The 24,588-nt window shown below is 34.5% G+C and overlaps 1 protein-coding gene across 6 annotated transcripts in view; it reads left to right on the plus strand.

The window, feature by feature from the left end:
- Positions 1-20,504, plus strand: part of LOC143243910 (calcium-transporting ATPase sarcoplasmic/endoplasmic reticulum type-like) — a 134,437-nt gene extending 113,933 nt beyond the window's left edge. For 2 of the 6 annotated variants that reach the window (XM_076487688.1, XM_076487689.1), the window contains exons 24-25: positions 9,001-9,118; positions 18,483-20,504. In XM_076487688.1, coding sequence (XP_076343803.1) covers positions 9,001-9,118; positions 18,483-18,514 — 150 coding nt within the window. In that variant the 3' untranslated portion in view covers positions 18,515-20,504. Of the gene's footprint in view, positions 1-9,000; positions 9,300-9,736; positions 10,078-18,482 lie in introns of those variants that run through there. The other 4 variants (XM_076487685.1, XM_076487686.1, XR_013024810.1 and 1 more) reach the window with 3 other exon arrangements.
- The last annotated feature ends 4,084 nt before the right edge of the window (positions 20,505-24,588 follow it).

Consider the following 24,588-nt stretch of genomic DNA (forward strand, 5'->3'; position numbering starts at 1 on the left):
CTTACCATTTCCCATTTACAGTATTATATTTTGTTATGGATTATCGATCGTTTCCACATGCACAACATTTGCTGTTTATAAATAGTTGCTTATTCTTAACATATTTACTTGGATGTTATTGTGTATGTTTATACTTCTTCACATATAGCACACAGAATGTGTTTAGTCATGGTTTCTTATATCACTTAGAAGGTTATGTTTCACCATTGTTCATTACTCCTCAACTTGTACACAAGGAGATATTTTTTATTGTTTATTTCTCCTAACTTGCAATACTGACAAGGCTGTATCATCATCATTCATTACTTCTTAATGCCCCTCGGTGTGTGGATTCCTGTACATGGTGAGGGGACCTCCCAGGGAAGGTTCTGTTCTATCTGGTTACCTTCTCTGGGATCTAAACATCCACCCACGTGTTTGCCTTGCGTGGCGACCCGTGAAGGGGAGGAGAGGATCCTGGTGGTTGAGGGGTCCAACCCTAACACACCACTTTGGCCTCGAATTCCTGTAGACGGGCGGGCTTTGGGTGGCCCCCCTTGGGTCAATCAGCTGGTCCACTTGGGCTAGAGTCAACCAAGTACCAGTGTTGGAAGTTTTCAACGGGTGTTGTGAACATTGTGCCTGATGCTGGTGTTTGGGTATAGTGCTCACGAAACCCTGGCATTGCTGCATTGTCCTTGCATGACTTTGTAGAGCGTCCCCTTGTAGGGCTCCATGGTGGGTGGGATCAGTGGGTACCGAAATTTTTTTTTTCCTGTGGATCCTCCAAAAATTTAAATAAAATTGTAAAAAAACAGTCAATGGGTAGCGACCACGTCTTGAATACTCAGAACAGCAATCTTCAACATCAGTAACACACGCACCTCATTTTCTTATATTACATTCTCTTTCGGAAAAACCTTTAGGGCAAATGTCCCCTTTTTTATTCAAAAGGGACTAGAGGGACTTGCTGGCTCTCCAAAGTCAGTAAAGAAACTTGATCTGGTGACATATTGGTTGAAACATCCACATCCCAACACAGTGAACTCCTCTTGAATTCAAAGGCAATTGGGGATATACCTATTGAGGTTACACCCCATGCTACCTTGAATTCTTCACGAGTTATTGTTGAAAGGATTTGAAGAACGTTCCCGAGTCAGAGATTCTCGCTGGTCTCTCCACTCAAGGAGTTTCTGCAGTGAGGCATCTCCACTTTCGCAAAGATGGAGTTACACTGCCAACAAATACCCTCGTTTTAACATTTACTTCATCACATGCACCTGCCACCATCAAGGCAGGTTATCTCATTGCAGGGTTCAGCCATACATACCAAACCCTCTTCAATGTTTCCAATCTCAGAGATTCGGCCACTCAAAGACATCTTGTCGTGGTTCCCTGACATGTGCTGCGTTGTGGAGGCAAGGACCACGATGCCTATGACTGTGACATGAACCCACATTGCGTAAACTGCAATGGTTCTCACCTCTCTTACTTTCATTCTTGCCCAAAATGGTTGGAGGAAAAGAGGTGCAGCATTTGAAAACGACACATAACATTAGTTATCCTGAGGCTTGGAAATTGCTGTCCACAACTCCATCTCGGACATATGCTGCTGCACTTCATTCCACAACTACAGTGGGAGTGCAGACAGATCTCTCTGTGCCTCCAAGAGAATCGTTTTCAAAACAAATGAAAAGCCTTTTGACCTCCTTGGTTAAAAAGGTTGATGAATCGACTTCCACACCCATCTCTGTTCCTCCCATACCTTCCATCAAACCTCAAGATCCAAGTCCTTCAGTTTCAAATACAGGCATTTCTTCTGATACATCTTTTTCTCCCACCACAAGAGACAAAACAATTATTCGTTCACATCCTCAGTCACTGGATTCCCCTTCCAATAACAAAAACCTGCCCACCTGACTCAGAGCAGGACTTATGGAGGTTGATAGACCTCCTCCGACTAAAGACAGTAAAGAAAAAAGACGTGGTCGTAAACCGAAGGGTTCTCCAGCCACTTCACCTACCCGTTCTTAAAAATGGCCACCTTGATACAATGGAACTGTCGAGGTTTACGTTCTAATCTGGATGATATCAAAACGCTGATTGCTTCCTACCATCCTGTTTGTCTTTCTTTACAAGAAACATTTCTCAAAACTGCTGATACTGTCTCCATTTGGCAGTTTTCTCTGTACAGAAATGACAGGTTGTGTGATGGTCGAGTACATGGAGGGGTGGCACTGTTGGTTGATCAACACGTGCCCACCCTGTCTTTGTCACTCAACACACCCTTGGAGGCTGTAGCCATCCGTGTTTCCTTGGGTCATACCATCACTGTTTGTTCTCTGTACCTGTCCCCTAGAGAGACATATGATCAATCAGATCTTGATGCTCTCGTTGAACAGTTGCTATCTCCATTTCTAATCCTAGGGAATTTTAATGGACATCATCCCCTCTGGGGAAGTGCTATTATTGATGGGAGGGGGCGATCTGTAGAGTGGGTGCTCTCTGATCACAATCTTTCTCTTTTCAATACTGGTTCTTCCACTTACTTTCATGCACCTAGTCAGTCCTTTACTGTTATTGATCTCTCAGTTTTCTCCCATTTTTCATGGAGGGTTGACAGTAATCCACTAGGCAGTGATCATTTTCCGATCCTTTTGAGAGAGACTGGCAGTGGTCGATGCCACCCTACCCCCGTGCCCAGGTGGAAGCTGGATCAGGCAGACTGGTCCACTTTCACTGCTCTCGCAGAACTTGATCCTGCCATCGTAAATCAGCCATCAATAGACGACTGTGTAGCAGCGGTAACTGACTGTATTACACATGCAGCTGCTCAGTGTATTCCTAAAACCTCGACACGTTTTCCACGATATCCTCATCCGTGGTGGAATCCTGCTTGCCACTTAGCACGGAAGGCTCAAAAGCGGGCCTGGGATACTTTTCATAGATATCCCACACTTTCAAACCAGATTGCTTTCCAACGGGCCCATGCACATGCTAGGTGGGTAAGACGTCAAAGCCAGAAGGAATCTTGGATTAAGTTCACAACCGGCATATCTTCTACCACCAGTTCCAAGATCATATGGGACAGGATTCGAAAGGTTAATGGGCACTACAATTCTGTCCCCCTCTCGATCTTACTCTCTGATGGTCAGGAGGTTACTGATGTTGAACATCGCTAACACTCTAGGTGAAAGCTTTTGCCGGGTATCTAGCACTTCTGCTTGTTCCTCCACCTTCCTGGCCATCAAGACTCGGGCAGAGCGATCACCTCTTTTCTTTCGAACTGACTGTTTCTTTGACTATAATTGTCCCTTTACCCTGGTGGAACTAAAAATGGCCCTTCATCGGTCTGCCAGTACGTCTGTTGGACCTGATGATATTCATTATGACATGCTGCACCATCTATCTCCTGCTTCTCTTGATGTCCTTCTGATTGTTTTCAACCGGATCTGGCAGGAGAATTTTTTTCCTGATGCCTGGCGCCAGGCTATTATTTTACCTTTCTCTAAGCCAGGGAAAGATCCCAAGATTCCTTCAAACTACCGTCCAATTGCTTTGACAAGCTGTCTCTGTAAGACATTAGAAAGGATGGTTAATGCTCGTCTTGTTTGGTTCCTTGAATCAAACAACCTCCACTCGCCCACCCAGTGTGGGTTACGTCTACAGCACTCCACCACAGACCACCTAATTCCTCTTGAAACATCTATCAGAGAAGCCTTTCTCAACCGCCAACATCTTGTATCAATATTCTTTGACATAGAGAAGGCTTACGACACAACATGGAGGTAGGCGTTTTGCGAGACCTCCATACATATGGGTTACTTGGCCATCTACCCATGTTTATTAAAAAATTTTTAATGGACAGGAGATTCCAAGTTCGTGTGGGTTCAACACTTTCCCGTTCTTTTGTACAGGAACTTGGAGTCCCTCAAGGCTGTGTATTGAGTGTTACACTCTTCAGTATAAAGATAAATGCCATCACTGAACAACTCCCTCTCACTGTTGCGAATGGGCTGTATGTCGACGACTTTCACATCTTATGTCAGTCGTCAAACATGAGATATATTGAGAGGCAACTACAAACTGCCCTCAATTATGTACGGAAGTGGACTCTGGCGAACGGCTTTAATTTCTCTCTCTCCAAAACTGTATGCATGCACTTTTGCCGTCGACGGGGTATTCACCCTGATCCTGAACTTCATATCAGTGAAGTTTTGCTGCCAGTGGTCCAGGAGACCAAGTTCTTGGGGCTTATCTTTGATCGTAAACTGACCTTTATACCATACTTAAAGCAGCTTCGGGTCAAATGCACAAGAGCACTGAACATCCTCCGTGTTCTCTCTTCTACGAGTTGGGGGGCAGATCGCTGTTCAATGTTAAAGATATATCGTGCTTCTATTAGATCGAAACTTCGATTATGGATCAATGGTCTATGGCTCTGCCAGACCCTCGGTCTTAAAGATGCTGGACCCCATTCATCACCAAGGACTTGACTCTGCACTGGGGCTTTCCTACCTCTCCAGTTCAAAGTATATACATTGAATCTCATGAACCTTCTCTACACCTTCGCCATTTGCAACTATCTTTACAATATACTTCGAAACTTTATTCCTTACCAAAGCATCCCACCTGGAAATGTGTTTTCCTTCCTTGGTGGGCAGTACTTTTTCAGAACAGACGATCTGTCATTGCTCCGTTTGGCCTTCGCATCCGGCAATTGGATGAATTGGGTCTGTCCTTGGATAACATTACAGATTCCACAGGTCGGCCCATCCCACCATGGCTTATTACAGCCCCAAATGTGATCTTTCTTTCAGTCACCTAAAAGGCAGATACTCCAGATTGGAAGTACCATCTTTTATTCAATGAATATCTTTCAAACAATCATTCAGTTCCCATTTATACAGATGGTTCCAAATCAGGTAATTCAGTGGGCTCTGCTATGGTTTGCTATGGGTCAGTAGTTGTGTGCAGAATCCCTTCTACAGCTTCTGTGTTCACTGCTGAACTGTATGCCATATCTCTTGCCCTGGATCATATTGCAGCTGAGCAGTACTCCAACTGCACTATTTATACTGATTTGCTTAGTTCTATACTTGCCTTGGAATCGCTACGTTAGCTCACATCCTATTCTCGCTGATATTCAAACCGACTGGCCCATTTCTCATTAGCAGCTACTTCAATCCAGTTTTTCTGGATACCAGACCATGTTGGTATTCGCAGGAATGAGCTTGCAGACATGGCAGCTAAATATGTCTGCTTCAGCACCATCACTCCTATGCCTATTCCGTACATGGACTATGGTGTTGTCTTCAAGGCTCGGCTCCGTGCCAGCTGGCAGTCCACTTGGAGTGAGCAATGCGACAACAAACTTTTTCAAATCAAACCCAAAATTGGACTTTGGCCATCTAGCTTCCGTAAAGTTCGGAAGGAGGAAGTTGTTCTCACTAGACTACGCATTGGTCACAGTTTTTTAACTCATCATTTTCTTTTATCTGGAACTGATGCACCAATGTGTAGTTTGTGTAACACTCAAATCACTATCAACCACGTTTTACTTTCTTGCCATCGTTACAATTCTCAACGACGGCAATATTTTAAACATATTTTTTCCCAGGGTCAGTCTGTAACATTGGACATAGTTATTGGTTATGGTGACTCTGTCCACCTTGATAATGTTTTTAATTTTTTAATGGCCATTAATCTTTTTAATCTCATTTAAGTGTTGCATATTTATTCGTTACACCTTTTAATTGTGGTTCATTTTTTACTGTTTTAATCTCTCTCATTCAATTTGACATTGGACAATGGCCAGAACATTAAATAACTCGACACCAGGACTGGAAAGGCCAACTTCAGGTGACTAACGCTAGTGTTTGAACTACTCGTTAGTCATCCTGGCGAGTTGTTATTATACTTTTGCTGCATATCATTTCACACTTTTACTACTTTACTTTTTAGTACTGGCCATATTGACTGATAACCCAGAACCAGGACTGAAAAGACCAACTTCAGGTGACTGACGGTGGTTCTTGAACTTACCTGTTAGTCTTCCTGGCAGGTTATGATCATTACCATTTTGCTAGAGTAAATATTTTACAACTTTGAAGACTGGATGTCACCATTGGTTTTTACACCATTTTCTGTTTTAATTGCTGTTTTGTTTTTACCTTCATTTACTTTTACAAATTTTACTCCATTTACTTGACTTTATCTTTTTACTGGACATTAGGCTACTCATTGTTACAATTTTGCTATGTATCTTTTAAAACTTCTATTCTTTTACATTTTGATACTGGTTGCTATGACACATAACCCGGAACCAGGACTGGAAAGACCAACTTCAGGTGACTGACGGTGGTTCTTGAACTTACCTGTTAGTCTTCCTAGTGGGTTATGATCATTACCTTTTTGCTAGAGTAAATACCTTACAACTTCTTATACTCTACCTTCTATCTTAACATTGTAGACTAGGTGTCAACATTGGTTTTATACTTTTTTGTTTTACCTTCATTTCCATTTATGTCTATTACTACATTTATTTATTTATTTTTTATTTATTTATTTTTTACATTTTTACTGAATGTTTGGTGCAGATAGCCTTGCTGCTTTGTGCCATAAAACATAAATCAATCAATACTTCTTAATGTGTCTACTTCATGATTAATGTGTGTCTTAGTGTTTTTTACTACATAACTAGTATCCATGGATGGTAGTATTTAGTTTTCATCCATTACTCCTTGACAGGCCACACATACCCAATACTATTTTGCTTTAGTTCATTATTTTTTACTTTTTATATTTACACATGATAAATAATGTTTTGTACTTGTTCATTGGTTTTTAACATATGCCCATCATCTGTAAAGATCAGAAAGGAAATAAAAGCCCTATAATCTGAGTGCTTTCAAAAGATGACCCTTTCTACTTCAGTTTGCCCCTGAAGAAGAAAGTTCCATCTTTCATATGTGCTTAGTTTACAGGGTTTTTATTTCATTTCTACCAAGACTTCTTGAACCTACATGTTTTTCTAACATCATGAAGCTATAAAGATTAGGTATGGTTGATTGATACTTCATGTATCATTAGTATATAGGGTTTAGACTTAATCATTTACACCATATGGTGTCATCCATAACACTGTGTAAAATAAATTTTGATCCTGGATAGTATATGTTATTTCTTAATTGCTTATATTGTAAAAGTAGAGAAAATGTATTTACATGTATTTATACTAAAGTTATACAAAAATGAACAAAAATGTTTAGAAGTGAGCAGTTTCTCAAGATTTGCAACTGTAATGTAAATCACTTTCACGTATCAGCCCCCAAATATAGTCTCCCATCATGTTTTCATTAGTTGCTCCCAGGTCACAAAAGCAAAGTTTGAAGAGAAAAATATGTCATTTCCATTTACTTTAGGCATAAACAATTGGGAAATAACACTTTCTGCCCAGGAACAAGAAAAAGTAGAAAGTTTGTTACATAGTGTAATCAATGTTTAAATGGGACTGTTTCTGTACCATGTACTCTTCATAGATAGTGCTTAATCTGGTTTTCTCCCTTCTTTACAAATGCATCTAGAAAATAGTGTTCAGACTTGGTTCTGAGCTTGTGCTTTTTGAATGCGTTCATAACCTGTCATTTTCTGGAGGCATTGCAATACATTGGTTCTTAACTGAGTGGTCTTCTTTTATTTTGCTTTTTTGTTGTTTCTACATCTCATTTGTTAACCCTGGCTGTCTGTGACTTTGGTCTAGTCTGTACCGTCTTTTCTACTTTGCATGTCCTCCTCCTCTATATCTCTTCCCTCTGTTTTAGGACACCCCTTAAGAGTTCTGTTTGGTGGTCTCTTACAATATATCAACCCTTGTTTATATTACTTCAGCTTATTAAGTCTCAACCCTGTCTTCCCCTTTTCCAATTTTCCACCTCTCTTGATCCTCCACACACACACTGCTCTTCCCACAGGATATAACATCCCTTTATCATTGTGTGTGGGATTATCCATTTATCCTTCATGATCATATAGCTATCTATACCTTTGTCCCACTCTTGTCACCTTTCTACTTCAGCATGCCATTGTACTGTGTATGCTTATCACCGTGGTCTTTTTGTCTCCCATCATGTTTTCATTAGATGTTCCCATCAACAGTTGATGTTTTATATAATTGATTTCCAACAAGTACTTGCTTCCATACACATCCCTGCACATCCTACCAACTTTCCTGGTATATATTTGTGTTGCCTTGCCAAAGAATTAAATATTTTGGATGTAAGTGTAGAGGGTGCATTTGTGCAAAGAGGTGTGTCACACTCCTGTTGATGGAGAGTTTTGCTACATGATATGTCATCATGCAGTAGTACATTTTCATGTGATTAATGTGAACTTTAGGTGGTAGTTTTTATGAGGCTGGTGGCATGCAAGTCTTTCAGGCATATTAACACAGTTCAAGAGGAAATAACTTTCTGTGTGTAGAGTTATCTGTCAGAAATACATTTTCAATTAATGAAAATGTTAACTTTCTTGCATTTTATTTATTGAAAATATATGTTATACTTTATAGATGCCAATGTATGTGTGTGTGTGTGTCTAATATATATATGCATGATTTAATATTCTGACAAATAATATATTTGTAGTATTGCCAATTCATTCCTAAAGAAGAAAGATCTGCCTTTCAGATTGTGATTTGTTTTAGTGAATACTTTTCTATCCTTTGTGATTGCTTAGTATCATGATAATATGATATAATTTTATAGACATTAAATGGCTCAATTGTACTTGCACAATATAATTATGTATCTATATGAAAGATGGTTGAAGTTAGTTTCAACTTAAAACTTTTAGTGTTTTATAATCTGTTTTCAGTCAGTTATATTTAGAGAAAATGATATGCTAGACCTTTGATTTAACTTACTCTATTTGATTTTATGTTAACTCTAGTGTTTTGTTATTTCATATAAACTGTTTGTTTAAAACAAAGTTAACAAAGTTTTTTCTCTCATTGTTTTTTAGACTGTATTTTCTGTTTGTCCACTCTCCTTCGAGGAGTGGATGGCAGTATTGAAGATCTCCCTTCCAGTTATCATCTTAGATGAAACAATGAAGTTCATAGCCCGCAAGTTTATTGATGGTAGCAATCCTTTTACTGAACTACATTGGATCTTGGCAGTTTGGGCTGTCTATGCTGGCCTCATGATGTACTCCCCAGTCTAATGGTTCCCATTCTTTTTATTAAGTCCACAGCTCCCTTTCCTCTTACATCCTGGTACATCCTGTGGGTTATTTGAATAAATCCTACTTTTCCTGGTTAAGATTGCTTGTGCATTTTTGATTTTCTCCTCTGTTCTTGACCTGTGGTAGTTAAATATAGTTTTTGAACCTTAATCTTTGGGACTTTAAACTCTTGCCTGGTTTTTTTCATGTACTGTTACCAACCCTTTGGTACTTTACTTAACATACTAATTCTAAAACCAGAAACTTCCATTTGTTATTTTTTTACATCGAACATTAAGTGTACAAGTTTTAAACACAGTAGTGATATCTTGCAATGTCAGGGTCGAATTTTCTATACAGTAAAGAAGTCAAAATTGAATGTAAAAATTATTTTTGCTCGTTACAAATGATGAATTGTATAAGTTTAATACCTTTTATTTTGCATTGATAATTTGCTTTCATGTTATACATTGTTTTGTTAAACATGGGGTTTCAATTATTTCCCATTTTCCTGCCTGATTCCTACTTCTCACAGCCAAACCCTTTGAAGACAAGAAAATTGAGCCAGTTTGCCAGGTGGTGGTTCACACAATTCCTCATTCATGGTCAGGTGATAGTGAAGCATGTCGATATCGTGGTATTACAACATCCCAACATGGAATGAACTCTGTATATTCACCCCAACATACCAACATAACAGTTTTTTCTAAGTCTAAATCATCTAGTCTAACTCACTGTGTGTGATGTATTTATATATATGTATAACACTGTGTGTGTATATATATGTATTTACCTATTTCCAAATGAAATTGTGCAGTTCATTATCCTTTCCTTTTAATTTAATCTTAAAATAATAATACTGTTTTGTTTTTTTATTATTATTGAAAATATTTTTCCTGTGTATTTTTATATCCCTTACAGAGTTTTAGACATATCTAGACACAATTCCTTGTAAATGATGCCTCCCTGACAATTTTTAACAATAATTATGAATGATTGCTTGCATTTGATGGGGGGGGGGGATGAAAAGCATGCGAGTAAGAATGGGCTGCATGTAACTGTAGAAACAGTATAGCTTAGTGACTGTGTAAACATAGTCTCATGTTTTTAAAGTTTACTCAGATGAAAAATAAATGTTTTTTCCATCAAACTATATTTGAAATTTTGTCAGTTAGCATTTAATAAACCCTAAAATTATAATTTTTTTATGTCCTTGTTTTGTGTGATGACATGACATAATTAAAATATGTAAATTACTTGCAGAATGGAAACTTGAAGCAAATTTTAATTTTAATTGAGATGAAGTAAAGAAATAAAATGTTGTAGTTTTTTGCCAACTAATTATTTAAATATTTAAATAAAGTAGTGGTACAACAGGTATAACTTGTTTTAAATAAAGTAGTGGTACAACAGGTACAACTTGTTTTAAATAAAGTAGTGGTACAACAGGTATAACTTGTTTTTTGACATTAGCATTGAACACCATTAATAATTTCAAAACATTTGCTATACAGCTTGTTAACATTAAGAGTTGCCTTTTCGTAGCAACCATAGTTGTAAATTAATCACATTTAGCAGCATCTTTTCCTTGAAATATTTCAACATTTGTAACATTTGTAATTAAGAAATTACATAATGTTTCTATCAAACTGATAAACTGTAGGTTGTGTGTGTAAATATATATATATATATAAAGTAAATTAGTAGTCAAGCAAATTAGAACATGTGATGTATTTTGTTTTAAAGTAGCATTAAATGTTGAAATTTTTGTTTGGTTGAGTTTTTCCCAGAACTAATTTATAAAGGTCAAACACTACATTTTCCAGAAACAGAAATAAAAACTTTAACAGTACACTTGTACTAGGTATGAATGTGACAATTACAATTATGAAGCAGCAAAATTCAAGGGAACTTTACACAAATTATAATGTACTTTTGTGCAGCTAGACCACAAAAGTATTGAACTCCAAAAATTGCCTGTAAAATGCATTTTTCTGTTTTCCTTGAGTAGTAATGTGTGCAGATAACAGCATGAAATAAAGTTTGAAAAGTTTTGATAATCGTGTTTTAAATGGTATTAATTAAGTAGTTGTGATAATCACTAAATCTCTTCATCAAAATAGAGACCATTTTGTTTGTTGAGTGTAGAAGTTAAAGAGAACAAGAAGTTAACTTCCAGACAGGTATTGTAACTCTTTTTGTTTGGTAAAGAAACAGTAAATAGTCAACGTGTGCTAAGGTGATATTTTAGTGTATCATTTCCCTTCTACTTTGTTGTGTTTTACTTTTAATAGCTGCATGTGTTTTACTCTGCAACACATTTCATGTAGGTTTTATGGTTCTGTGTCTTAATATATAAAACTTGGTTTATGTTTCGTTATCTTTGTTATCTAGTTAATAGTTCTGAATAACTTGGATTACCTTGGGACTTCTATTGGAGACAAATGTAGAGCTGAATTTTTCCTTATTTTATTGTAATTTTGTGATTGACTGCTTTATACAAACTTTCTGTTTCTTAACACACAACTTTCATTTCTTAATGTTTACCCAAACTTGTGTGTATTGTATTTGTCTTTGCTAGACCTTCTATAGACATAATTATGTCTATATAATTGTTATTTAAGTTGTAGTATCAAGGTTGAAGTGGTGTTATTAAAGATAATGGGGCCCTAGCTGACGTTCAATGTTTCAGCAGTACACACACATATATGCAAGTATAAGTGTAGTTAGAAGTTTGGATTATACCTTGATATTCTACAGTGAATCCTTAAATGCTTTCTTATTCCATTGTTTAGTAATTTAGACTGAGTTGATTTTTTTCCATACTTACTGTAATAATTGCTAAAGTATAAGACCACATTTTATTAGACACAAACTTTAACTGACAAACTCAAGTTTGTAGGTTTTGTTACAAAAGGTTATTACTGTTACTCTCCCAGATCAGTTTTGACATTATTTTTATCATACTTTATATTGTTGTGTAAGTTTTCTTTAAAGCCATTCATTGTGTATGGAGTTAAAGTTTGCTATCAGTAATGAACCATTAAAGAAGTTAAAACTTGTCTAATAGTATGCCGGTCTGTTTTCACCATGAAACTATAAAGGAAAATGTAGACAAATTCCAGACATGCACAAGGTCAATTCACTATACCAACTGCTTATTGGAGAAGAGATGTATACTGTAATTTATAATTTACTGCATATGTCAAGGCAGAATGTGACAAGCTTTTAATCAAATACACAAGTCTATTGTACACACAAAAGTGGGTGTATTACAAATCTACATATACTCATAATATGTATATGAATTTCCAACATCAGTTTGACTAATAACTTGATAAGTTAGATCACATATTCATGTGATAAATAAAAACACTTAACCATCATATAGTATGCTTATTGTATTTGCATAGTCTCTAGAACCTACAGAATACTGATCTAAAGTTTTATCCATATACCTCTTTATTGTATTTGGTATTTACTCTCTTCTACCATAACAGTTGCTAAATGTGCAATAGGGAAACATGTTGAATAGTACTTTGTAAATGGTTATGTCATGCATGTTTTGACCTCTCAATTTCTGACTTCTACGTATAGGTATATTTAAAGATGCTCATTGTGTTTGTAGTCTAATAGTATGCTCATCTTGTTCAGTCATATTACAGTGAAAACTATTGGATAAAATGTAAGCAAATTCAAGATCTCCATTCTGTTGTGTATATTCACTAACTTTGTATATGTAAAAGAAAAATGAAGTATTATGGTGATAAAAGGATAATTGGTAATTTTCATACACTGACTCTTTATTAAATAGTAAAATGCAAATATATTTACATGCCAATTTTAAGATAGCACATCTTATAGATTTGATGAAGGGCTTGAAAGTGGATATATCATTAGTTGTTGGTTGTATTTGCATTATTTGGTAATCGTTCTTTAAGTTGAACTTCAATCATAGTTCTGATAAACTGATATAGATAATTGAATTTGCTTGTAACTAATAAGAAATGCATGTAACTAGTGAATAAATCATTGTTCCTTTTCATATAGTTAGTTTTATTTATTAATGCACATGAATCTAAACTTCCAAATTTATTGAAAAGTTAGTTCACATTATACAGACTACAAATGGGAAAAAAAATTTTGGAGTAATTAATGCATGCAGAAGTTTTATGGGAGAGCAGCATCCTGTACTGAAGTTAATCATTTTACAGATTAATAAACTAGGCTCTTGAATAATTTCACCATTTTCTGCAGTTTGTACAAACCAGATAACCAAAGAAAAGCATTTGAATATAGTATGTTTCACCTTATTGACAGTTAAGTTATTGTTTGAAATATCCTAAAAAAATGACCTTTTAAATGTATTAAAAAGGATTTATGCTCACACAATGCATGTCTTGTACACTTATGCAAGTACATGGTAGAGTTAAAGCCGTGCAAGAAAGTTTGTCAGTCAAACATTTTACATATATTTGTGTGGTTTTTATTATACATTTAAATTTAAAAGTATATATATATTTATAACTTTTTATATAAAAGTATTTCCTATTCTATTGTATGTATTATGTAAAATTATTATAATGAGTTATAAAAAAGTATTTTTACAATTAGTATAGATTAACTGCATTATTGTATATTTATACAGTCTTAAAAGTTATCATATACTTTACTCTTTCAGTTTATTTTTCTAAAGTTTGATATTGCACAGATTAGTAATAACTAGTAATGTAAATGTTTTTGTAGTAGTTTTCAGTAACTTTTTCATTGTGTTTGTTTGGATCATATTTCTTTGAGTTTGTAAGCAATGTATTGAAAGTAGAATCCTCCCACTTATGTAAATATATAAGTAATGCAGTTCTTATTAAAGTAGAATGTTTAGTGATTTACTAAAATTGTGCTTGAGATTAATAAAAAATAATTATGTGACTTTTTCTGTAGTTGTTTTTTATTTTTTTTGTCATATTAGATTTGAACTGATTTGTAATCTAAAATACTAATTCAAGGAAAAATTCTCTACATAATTTCTATGCTACAAGTATTGGTTCTTTTAAAGGTAATTTTCAAGTATTTTGCTGTTATGTATGTATGTATATTTCAATACCCTCAGTATTATGTAGTTAATGACTTCCCCACTTATACTAATTGTTATTGTATTGTCTTACTGATTTCTTCATTTCTTAGACTTATTCATTGTATGAAGTGGTAACTTAAATATGTGCATGTATTTGTGTGTTAAAAGCTATTTCACAGAGTATAGATAAGTTTTAGTCTGTTGAATACATGAAACCACTGGGCCATCAGTATTAATTATTAATTTCTCTTACTTGCACAGAAATTTCTGTTATATAGATATTTTTTAGTAATTTTGAAGAGAAGCAATATTTGTAGCATGAATTTATGACTCGTAAAGAAGTTTGATTTGTGTGCAAATTTTGGAAGAAATTAATTTGTGTTAGCTGCCTTAATTGTATAGCATAACCTAATGATTGTTTAACACTTTTTCATTTATGTTTGTAATTGTTTTATCCATGTTAAATTAAAAAAAAAAACTTAATATTTTGCACAGCTATGCAATCATTAGGAACATTTTTCTTCAATTTGTTTTTAAAGTTCTATTTGTGCTATTGTAATTTTATAGACATGTAATTGATTCTTTGAGAAGAGTTTTACATGGATTTTTCACCAAGTATTAATTAATAATTCTGCTCTTATGGCTTCATCAGATGCAATTTCACTATTTTTCAACATATCACTTTTTAAAATTCCCCTTCATGGCTCAACAGTAGGTTTAAAGGCTTATAATACTAAAATACTATATAAAATACTATATATATAAAATATATATAAAATACTACAATACTTGTGGTGAGTATGGAGCAGATAGCCTATTGTGCAGCTATGTGCTTAAGAAATAAATGCTTTTTTTAGAAAAGAATAATTACTTCTTCCTGGGTAATATTGTTAGATATACAGTCATTATTTCTTCTGACAAGATATTGTTATATGGACAAAATAATAAAATGAATTAAAATGCTCTGTTCATCATTAAGCTTCAAAATATTAGTAAAAATCATTAAATGGAATGGTATATTAACAATGTAATATGATACCTCTGGAGGAAGAAAGCATAGGAAAAATTGTTTTAAAGTTTCAAAATTGTATTTGTTTTAGAATGTTTATTAATGGAGTTGAAAAATTTCTTACTTAAATGATATATTTTAATGACGTTTTTCCCATGCTGGTAATTTGTTTTTTGTTTTGTATATGAGTGTAATGTCTGTGAAAAAAATGTATGCTTTATGACTGACTTTTCATTCAATAGATTATTGGCCACTGTATGCTTATTTTTAGCACATTTGAAATATAATACTAGTCATGGATAAGATTCTTATTTTAATTTCATTAATTCATGAAAATTGCTTGTCACAACAATACAGTTGTGGATTACTGCTTTCACTCAGTGAGTGTTCCACATGAATTCTCTCACTTTTATTTTTTGTCAAAATTATATTTCCAAGCTTTTTCCAATGTATAATTATTTTTCCAATAAATACTTTGTCTTATTCACAACCAGTTAATGTTCAAACATTTAGCTTGCTTTTAAGTGATTTTATTATTATATGTTTAATTATTGAATGGAGCTTGTACAGAACTTTAGCAGCAATCTGTTTTCCTTTCTCTTGTGTTTATTAGAATTATGGGCTTATGCATTTTTGTTTTACCATTGGTATACTTCAAATGCTTTAGTAACGTATATGTTTATGTATTAGTTGCTTATCATATATTAAGATTAGAATATTGTATATTATGTTTGACTAGAGTTTGGTGTTCATGTTGATTTTTTAATAAACTTTTTTTATATATACATCTTCCATTACAAAGCAGTTTGTCTGTGGACTTACAATACTAGGAACCAGGTTTTAGTATTCTTGGTTGTAAGAGTGCAGGTAGTCCATTGTATAGCTTTGCACATACTAAGGCTTTTATATTAAAACAAGTCTTTCCCTTTTTGTTTTATTCTGGTTTTATGATCTATTTTGACCTCTTTCTGTGTAACACTTTACGGGCATGTGTCTTGTTGGCTGTATCCTCTTCCTTTCTCTTGAGTCAACCATAATATTTGAGCATATGTTAATTTTGTATGTAAATGCTTTACTGTTCTGGCACTACTTTAATTTTTTATCATTATTATTTTTTCCCCTTCAGCTATTGGATTTTGAACATTGTTTTTTTAAGCCTGTATTTAGAATTAATTTGGGTTGTTTTGAGTTATGTTACCTTTTTTCTATTCTTAGCAGCTGTGCATTTTCATTACTTGAATAATTACCTTTTCATTTTTAAAATATGTGTGAATTTTATTTTTATTTTGATAATAGTTTTTGTTATCTGAATAATTCTGTTTTTCACTTGAGTTAATAAGTTATTTATCTGTTCTAAAGTTTTGAAAAGTTTCTTATTTATTGTAACATAGTGCTTTCACACTTGTTGTGAAATGGTTTTATGTGAATTCTAATTCCTGGGTGAAATGTTGACATATTTAATTTACCGTAGTGTTTTTGCATTGTAGGATGGTTACATGTGAATGGTAAATTCTGTACTTCAAACAACACATCTGTGGTAGTTTTCACAGTTCCTTTTATTCAAGACTCATGGGATGTTGCTTTTATTCAACAAAATTTTGACTTTTTTCACTTCAGTTTTTGCAGTATTTGTTCTCAAGTGATTGCACACATTAGAACCTTTTGAATTCCATTCTGATATATGCCAGTCTTATGACAATATTCTGATACTAAGAATGCTGTCAGTAGTTTTGTTTTTAAGTTTACTTTTGATTACAAGTGTTATTTTATTACAAGTTACAGCTTTAATAGTAAGAGAGAATTTTTAAAATGTACAATGTTTCAATCACTCTCAGGTATAGAAGTTTTAACAGTAAAGAACCATTTAGTATTTAACTGTCAAGTTCTTGGATTGTTAAATGTTGATTTAAATACTAAAACCTTCTTTACCTTTAAAACTTGCATACATGAAAGTGACAACATCAGTGATTGAAACTTTATACCTGTTTTAAAAATATTATTTCTTACTGTAAAAGCTGTGGTATGTAATAAAATAAGATGGTTGTTTTTCTGTTCTTGTTTTTGTGAGAGATTGTAATGTCAAGGAACATTTTTGATACCAACTCACATGGAGAATTTTAATGGGGCCCATCTGTTGTGGTGAGACCTATTGTCCAAATAATAGGTTGATTTAACGGCAACAGACAGTAGTCATGGACTGCTAAAAGATGTGGTGAACTTTCACAAGTGAAATCTACCCTATTACACCTGCACAGTCCCAGCTTACTTCATGGTTAGTCTCTGGAAGATGCTTATCTGTTTTACTGTCAAATATTAGTACTAATTTATTCACCATATACCTAATATAACATGTTTTATGTATATAATTCTATCTGGTATGAGTTTTGTAAATGTTTTAATTGAAGTAATTTATATTTTGTTTATATGTAGGATCAACTAGTGTGTTTATTAACTGATCATGAAACAGTTCTCTATTTAAACTTGACTCTAAATCGTAGACACCATAAATTTAATATGAAAATCTTTTAAATTTTTCTAGGCTTTGGCCTAACAATGTTATTCTAGTTTGTTTTGTTTTTTAATTAAGATATTACTACCTTTTTTTAGTCCAGTAGTTTCTTGGCTTGCCAGTAACTTTTAGTTTCGATCCTTTTTTCTAACTTGTACATCATTTGCATTTTTTCCTGTTCTATTTATCTTGCAGTTGATATGCCCTCTGTCACTAAACTTGTTAGAAATAATTAAGCAGATATGTTTTTTTCTAGTTCTAACCTCCTCTTTAAAGACATATCAGAATTTTTTATATCATTACTCATCTCTTTGAAACTATATCATCGTCCATGATTACGACTGCATTAATTATTCTTGTGTACAGTCGTAAAAGTTAACTTTAACTACTAATGTTATATATTGAAATAATAAGTGAATAAGTTGGAACTCGTCATTTTCAGGGTTATTTTTATAGTAGTTCATAACTATTTTCATAAGCTTTTTGTAATATGATCGAGGATTATAGATTTAAAGCCATTTACATTTACATTATACTATATCGTGCTTTAAAAATCTAGCTGACAATTGTTATTAATAATTTGGCCTAGGTGAGTAATTCATTTGAAACTCTTCTCAAGATTTACGTAATTAAAGCTTTCTCTTGATTAGTTAAGTTCTTACTAAAATTCTGTGTTAAAACTGTTCCAGTTTCATCAATGGAGACCAAGAAAAAACAGTAAGGCTGGTACTTCAGGTATGCAGAGGTTCTACGCTTACTGGCTAGGAAAGTGGCAGGCTGTATTACCCGGTCGGTGTCTTCAGCTGGGCTTTATAACTTATTTAGTTGTCGTTTTTCTCTATTGAATGCGCTGCAAACTCTGGTGACCCTTTTCCATGTTTTTCCCTTCTTTCCGTGTGATGTTTACCATTTGCTTTTCTCACGTATATTTAATGTTTTGTATACGTAGAATTACATGAGTATAACCATAATGCTTAACCACGTAGTCTTTTGTTTTGGCAACTAAAATATATTCAACAAAAAATACTCGATACATATTGCTCTATCTGAAATATCACCCAGTATTTTCAAAAAATGACGTCAGACCTCAATAAATAAAACTGCCTTTTTCTTTTTAAACCAACATTTCAGTCATGACAATTAATTGTTCTTTATGCATGAACTTCCCAACAAATAATTATGGTTGATAACTTTCGTGGCTGCTTTACATAGAACCACCTGTGCCAACCAGTAGTGCGCATACCTAACTGTCTCGAAACTAGATATCTAACAATGAAAGATATGTTTAAGATTCTTACACGCTGAGTCTACAGTTGCATGTAATATAATCAACCAATTTTCCAATCACTTTGAACACCATTTTATTTTAAAAAAATAGTTTAGAGGTCAAGTCTACTGAGATTAACTTCAAATGATTATTGTAAACACGTTATTTTTTCTGAAAATCATTTGAAAGGTTATCTGTATCTTAGTTTTGTTGACATTTTTTTCTGTTCTTTATGAAAATGAATATCGGTATTTGTTACTTTAGCATTGGTTATGTTATTACAAAATCCTTTCCCAGCAATCTTACCAACCTTCCATCTCCGATTACCAAAATTGTCAGAAGACTTTACATTTTTCTCACCAATAAACCAGGTCAATTTATTGACTTTTCCTGTTATTTTGACTTTAATACAAAAGTACCAGAGAAAATTATTTTGTAAAAAATATTATGTAGCCGTTCCAGCGACTTAGGCCCAGCTAATAAGTTCAGCAGACCACAAGAGAAGAGGAGACATTTTAGCTAAGCATCTCATAAATAATATTTTAAATTCACGAGGATGACTGGAAGTAATATTCTATTAAACTTTTTCTGCAATATTTAAGTAAAGAGTTTTCGGAAAGCAACTTTCTAATGAATTTAGAATGAGTTTTTTGTATTTAGTTCTTATAGTTGTTTAAACTCTAGAAAATATCTGTGGAATACGAACGGTTCGTTGGTTTGTTTTTGTGATACTAATTATTTCTCTGCTATATGTATTTTATGCTTCTGGGAATTGCGTTTTTATTAATACATTTAACCTTATCACAGATGAGTATAGTCTGGTCAATGCGATTTTTTATTTTCTGTTCTCCATTATTATTGATCGAGAAATTAAGATTTTTTTCAAGACACATTTTGATCGATGGTAACTAGTTGAATATTATTAGTTTGGGGATCTTTAGGTCCACAATTTTTTTAAATATAGGAATAGCACATTTTTTGTACCTTAAACATCAGACACTAGATAAGTTTTCGTCTTCCAGTGTTTGTCACCGAAATTGTAGTTGTATAGATACTCATATGTCTGTATTGTGTTTTTTCTTGTTATTACAAACAACCATAGGTCAGAACGTTAACATATTTACAAAAGACATCGTTAATACTGGTTATTCAAGTAATAAGAAGCTCTTATTTTGTATTCCTTAATGTAATGGTTGTCACGAGGTGTAGCAATTTGAAAATAAAACTTAGAAATGAGTGACTTTACGGAATGTTGTCATTTAGAAAATTTAGTTTCTTTCACTAGTAAAATTTATACCAAAGAAACGTATTTCGCTTTAGAATAAAATATTCAAATGTGTATCGAACCTTGAGGTTTTAACGCAAGATATACTCAAATGTATGTCAAGAAGTTTTGTAAATTAAAATATTGTACAGTAGAAATAAAGAAATCTGGTTTTGAAAATTTCTTGGTAAGGAATTTTTTGTGTTACCGGTTCCTTCATTAAAACATAATTCAAACATTTGTTTCCTCCATAAGTACTTGTTCGTCGCTTGAGACTTGCGCTAGTGTGAGATGTCATTACAAAGTATTAAGGAAAATCGTTTCAACTACAGACATTAAGTGTATGGGTAAAAACTAAGAAAGTTAAAAAGTACGATATGTATACTTTTCAAAAAAAGAAACGCAAAAGGCAAAATTTGAGACATATTGTTAACAAGTTTATTCCGGGTAGTTCTGTATAACATGTGTGAAACTTTGCACATTCACTGCTGAACATCCAAAGTCTGCAAAGGTGAGGTCCACGCTCACTATTTGAAGTTTAACTTCCATAACGAGTATGCCCCCCGTGAGCATCAATAACTGCTTGGCATCTCCTGCCCATGGAAGCGATGAGATGACGAATCACATCCTGTGGAATGGCTGTCCACTCAGCCTGCAAAGCTGCTGCAAGCTGAGGTAGAGTCTGCGGTTGAGGTTGTCGCCGTCGCAGACGTCGGTCCAACTCGTTCCAAAAATGTTCGATGGGGTTTAAATCTGATGATCTGGAGGGCCAGAGTAGAACGTTGATGTTGTGGTGTCTCAAGAAGACAGTGGTGAGGACGGACGTTGTCATGTTAAAAACGTCGTTGACGTTCACCATGATGGGTTGCACATGGGGCCTAAGAATCTCGTCGACGGTTGCGTACGGTCTGATCGGAAATCCTACGCAGTCCTGGTATGGTTGAGGCAGTAGACGTCGCAGTGGTGGTCTTATCCCGAAGGTGACGTAACCGGATGTAGCGATCTTGTGCGGGCGTGGTCACACGAGGTCTGCCAGATCGTGGACGGTCACAAGTTGATCCATGTTGTTGATGACGATTCCATAGCCTTGTGATGGTACTTGGGTGAACATTCACAGCTCTGGCAACATCTTATCGAGATTCGTCTGCTTCCAAGCGACCAATGGCGTTGTTGCGTTGTGCTTCAGTCAGTCTTGGCGTAACTGTATTGCGTGTCGGTGGCTTAACACTGAGCTATGGAAACCGAGAACCCGTCACTTTTATATGGATTTTGCACATGTTGCACTTGCAGAACATGCAGATCTCTCAAACAAATTTATTGGACACGAATGCGTTTTGGCGAAAAATCCGATGTTTTCCTCCGTTTTCAAAGTGCACAACTTTTATTGTCATTTCGGTCTGACAATCAGTGCCTTAACACGTGTAACATCACATACTCTGAGCTTGTAACGTTATTACATATATTTCTCTTTAAAATAACAAAAATATCCCTTTTGCGTTTCTTTTTTTGAAGAGTATATATATATAAACGCACACATACAATACTCAATGATGTTAAGTCTCAAGCTGTTATCGTCTAAGTAAACTGAACTGTTTGTCTGTTAATTTGAAATGTACAGAACGCAATTTTGCGAGTAAATGTACTACCATCAGCTAGCGTTTATAATGCATCAGGCATAACTTGCGTTATTCTCAGTTACACGTTATTTATGAGTACGAAGACTGTTACATTGTCAACGTTTATGGTACTTTTCATCAGGGAGTTAGAAAAACGTGTCCTATACGTATTGTGGGGTAAAATGTTATGAACAAAACACAACTTTCAAAAGCAATCTAAAACTAAGGATTACTTCACTTCGTCTTAAGGAATTAATTAATAAATGTAAATACAAAAGCCTTCTATCAGCGGATGGGGAACGTGTTTGAGAACTGTTTCACAATGATGATAGAGATACAGTGGTTCATTAATTTGTGCAATGTTTATTTATAGAAATTAATTTATATCTGATACATTGTGGTTATTATTTCACATTCATATAATCAACATACACAAAGTACGTAAAACGAATGTGTGTGTGTGTGTGTGTATATATATATATATATACAGTCTAAGGACTGTTATCATATCAAGACTTGATAATCATGCAGAGTGCTCGGTCTTGTATGTTGATGGAAAAAACACACATTGTTTGATAAAACAGTAGAGCACGTATGGGAAACGTGAAAATAATTAACAAACGTGAGATGCAAATAGTCTCACACCAGCAGCTAGATCTGAGGCTAAGGTGTAAATTTTAATCGAAACAAAAATTTTTACTTTTATAATATGGACGAAAATATAAATGATTTATTTTTCGTGTTGCATTACGATGCGTTTAATTGCATGTTAAAGAATATTTTTCCATGCTGAAGATTGAAGTGTATATTATATTCTGAAATACGGAATAATTACAAAAGTCGTGACATAGCCACATACATAAGGATGATGAGCTCACTTTGGTGGATTCAGCAGATAGCCCAATATGGCTTTGCTATAAGAAAACACCCACCCATGAGATCTAACTTTTCTTTTCACCAGAAGAAATAACGCTGTAGTGACAATGTTGTACACCTATTTGCCATCAAATGACTGTTTTTAACGATTATCACAAAACTACTGTACAAGTTTATAACATTCTTCCGTTTATTCTTATATATAAAAACTTAGTAACCGTAACATAATGAGAAGCGCGTGATAATGCGTTATTGTTTTAACAATTCCTAATACTACAGTGAACTTTACTAAATTTTAGTAAATCTTATAACACAGAAGTATAACAAGGATCATACACTAACTTGTAAGAAAATTAATCTTCGTAATTCTTATATATTTCATTTGTATTATTTGTAAATATCAGGTTGTCATACTGCAAATATCAGTGGTTATTATACTGCATATTGTTAGAAGAATTCGTCCTCAGTTAAAATTGAAGAACACTATCCAAATTATAGGATGGAAGATACTCGTATTTCTTTACCTGTCTAAACTATTACACCTCCAAGAAATTATACTCTGTACATATCTGTGTGTGTTATATTTGTAAAATTATATTTAAATGACACATACATGTAGGGGCGTAGATCCTCGGAGGGATGGGTGGGATACATCCCCCCTTCATTTTAGGTGAGGGATATGGTGCATACAATCATCTCCCCCTACAGTTTGGTCTGTTGAATTGTTTTATTACATCACAGGCCTACAAATTGTGTGTTTGTTCTTGTGGTTCTCGCGTTCTTACCAATCGAATTACATAATTAGGCCTGGATGTAGGCTTTTTCATTAGCCGAAATGTACATCGTTAAAATAGGCGTGCTTCTAAGCTTTTCGATCTAAGCGATAGTTCGTAAGTATCAGTCAGTAGGCCTAAGTATACATGCAAATATCGTGGCAACAAGATTACTCTGTGACTGCATGTTTACAGCTTTCAGGTTCACGTATTAGAGATTACCAATTTGCAAATTGAACAGTCCACATAAGTGGTTGCAAAAATCATTCCCCCATCGGGTATAAAAAACCTACGCCCCTCTATATGTGAGTTCTAGATCAAAATAAAAAAAAGTAAGAAGTAAGAAATAATTTCCTATTGTATCATAAGGTTTGATAATTTCACGAACGTATATTTAGCTTTCTGTATTTCTATGTTAAGTATAAGAATATATATAAATTTGTTTAGCTGACTGTTAAGTTTAGTAACATACAAAACCCGTTCTTCATTATCAACGGCCTGGCATGGCCAAGCGCGTAAGGCGTGCGACTCGTAATCCGAGGGTCGCGGGTTCGCGCCCGCGTCGCGCTAAACATGCTCGCCCTCCCAGCCGTGGGGGCGTATAATGTTACGGTCAATCCCACTATTCGTTGGTAAAAGAGTAGCCCAAGAGTTGGCGGTGGGTGGTGATGACTAGCTGTCTTCCCTCTAGTCTTACACTGCAAAATTAGGGACGGCTAGCACAGATAGCCCTCGAGTAGCTTTGTGCGAAATTCCAAAACAAACAAACAAACATTATCAACGTTAGTATGGTAGACATACAGTTTGTTTTGGTTGCAATGTTTATTCTGTCATGACAGACTGTAAACTCGTGAGTACATGCAAGTTTTTATTTACATATATTGAAGGTAACACACCAATTTTAAGCCGTATGTGAAGGGAAAGATCTAATGATCAGCACCACGGGTGACAGTTAGTTTAATCACAGATTTGAAGTGCATCATATATTTTGTATAGTTT

Source organism: Tachypleus tridentatus, chromosome 2, assembly GCF_004210375.1.
Source record: "Tachypleus tridentatus isolate NWPU-2018 chromosome 2, ASM421037v1, whole genome shotgun sequence".
NCBI classification, from domain to species: Eukaryota; Metazoa; Arthropoda; class Merostomata; order Xiphosura; family Limulidae; genus Tachypleus; species Tachypleus tridentatus.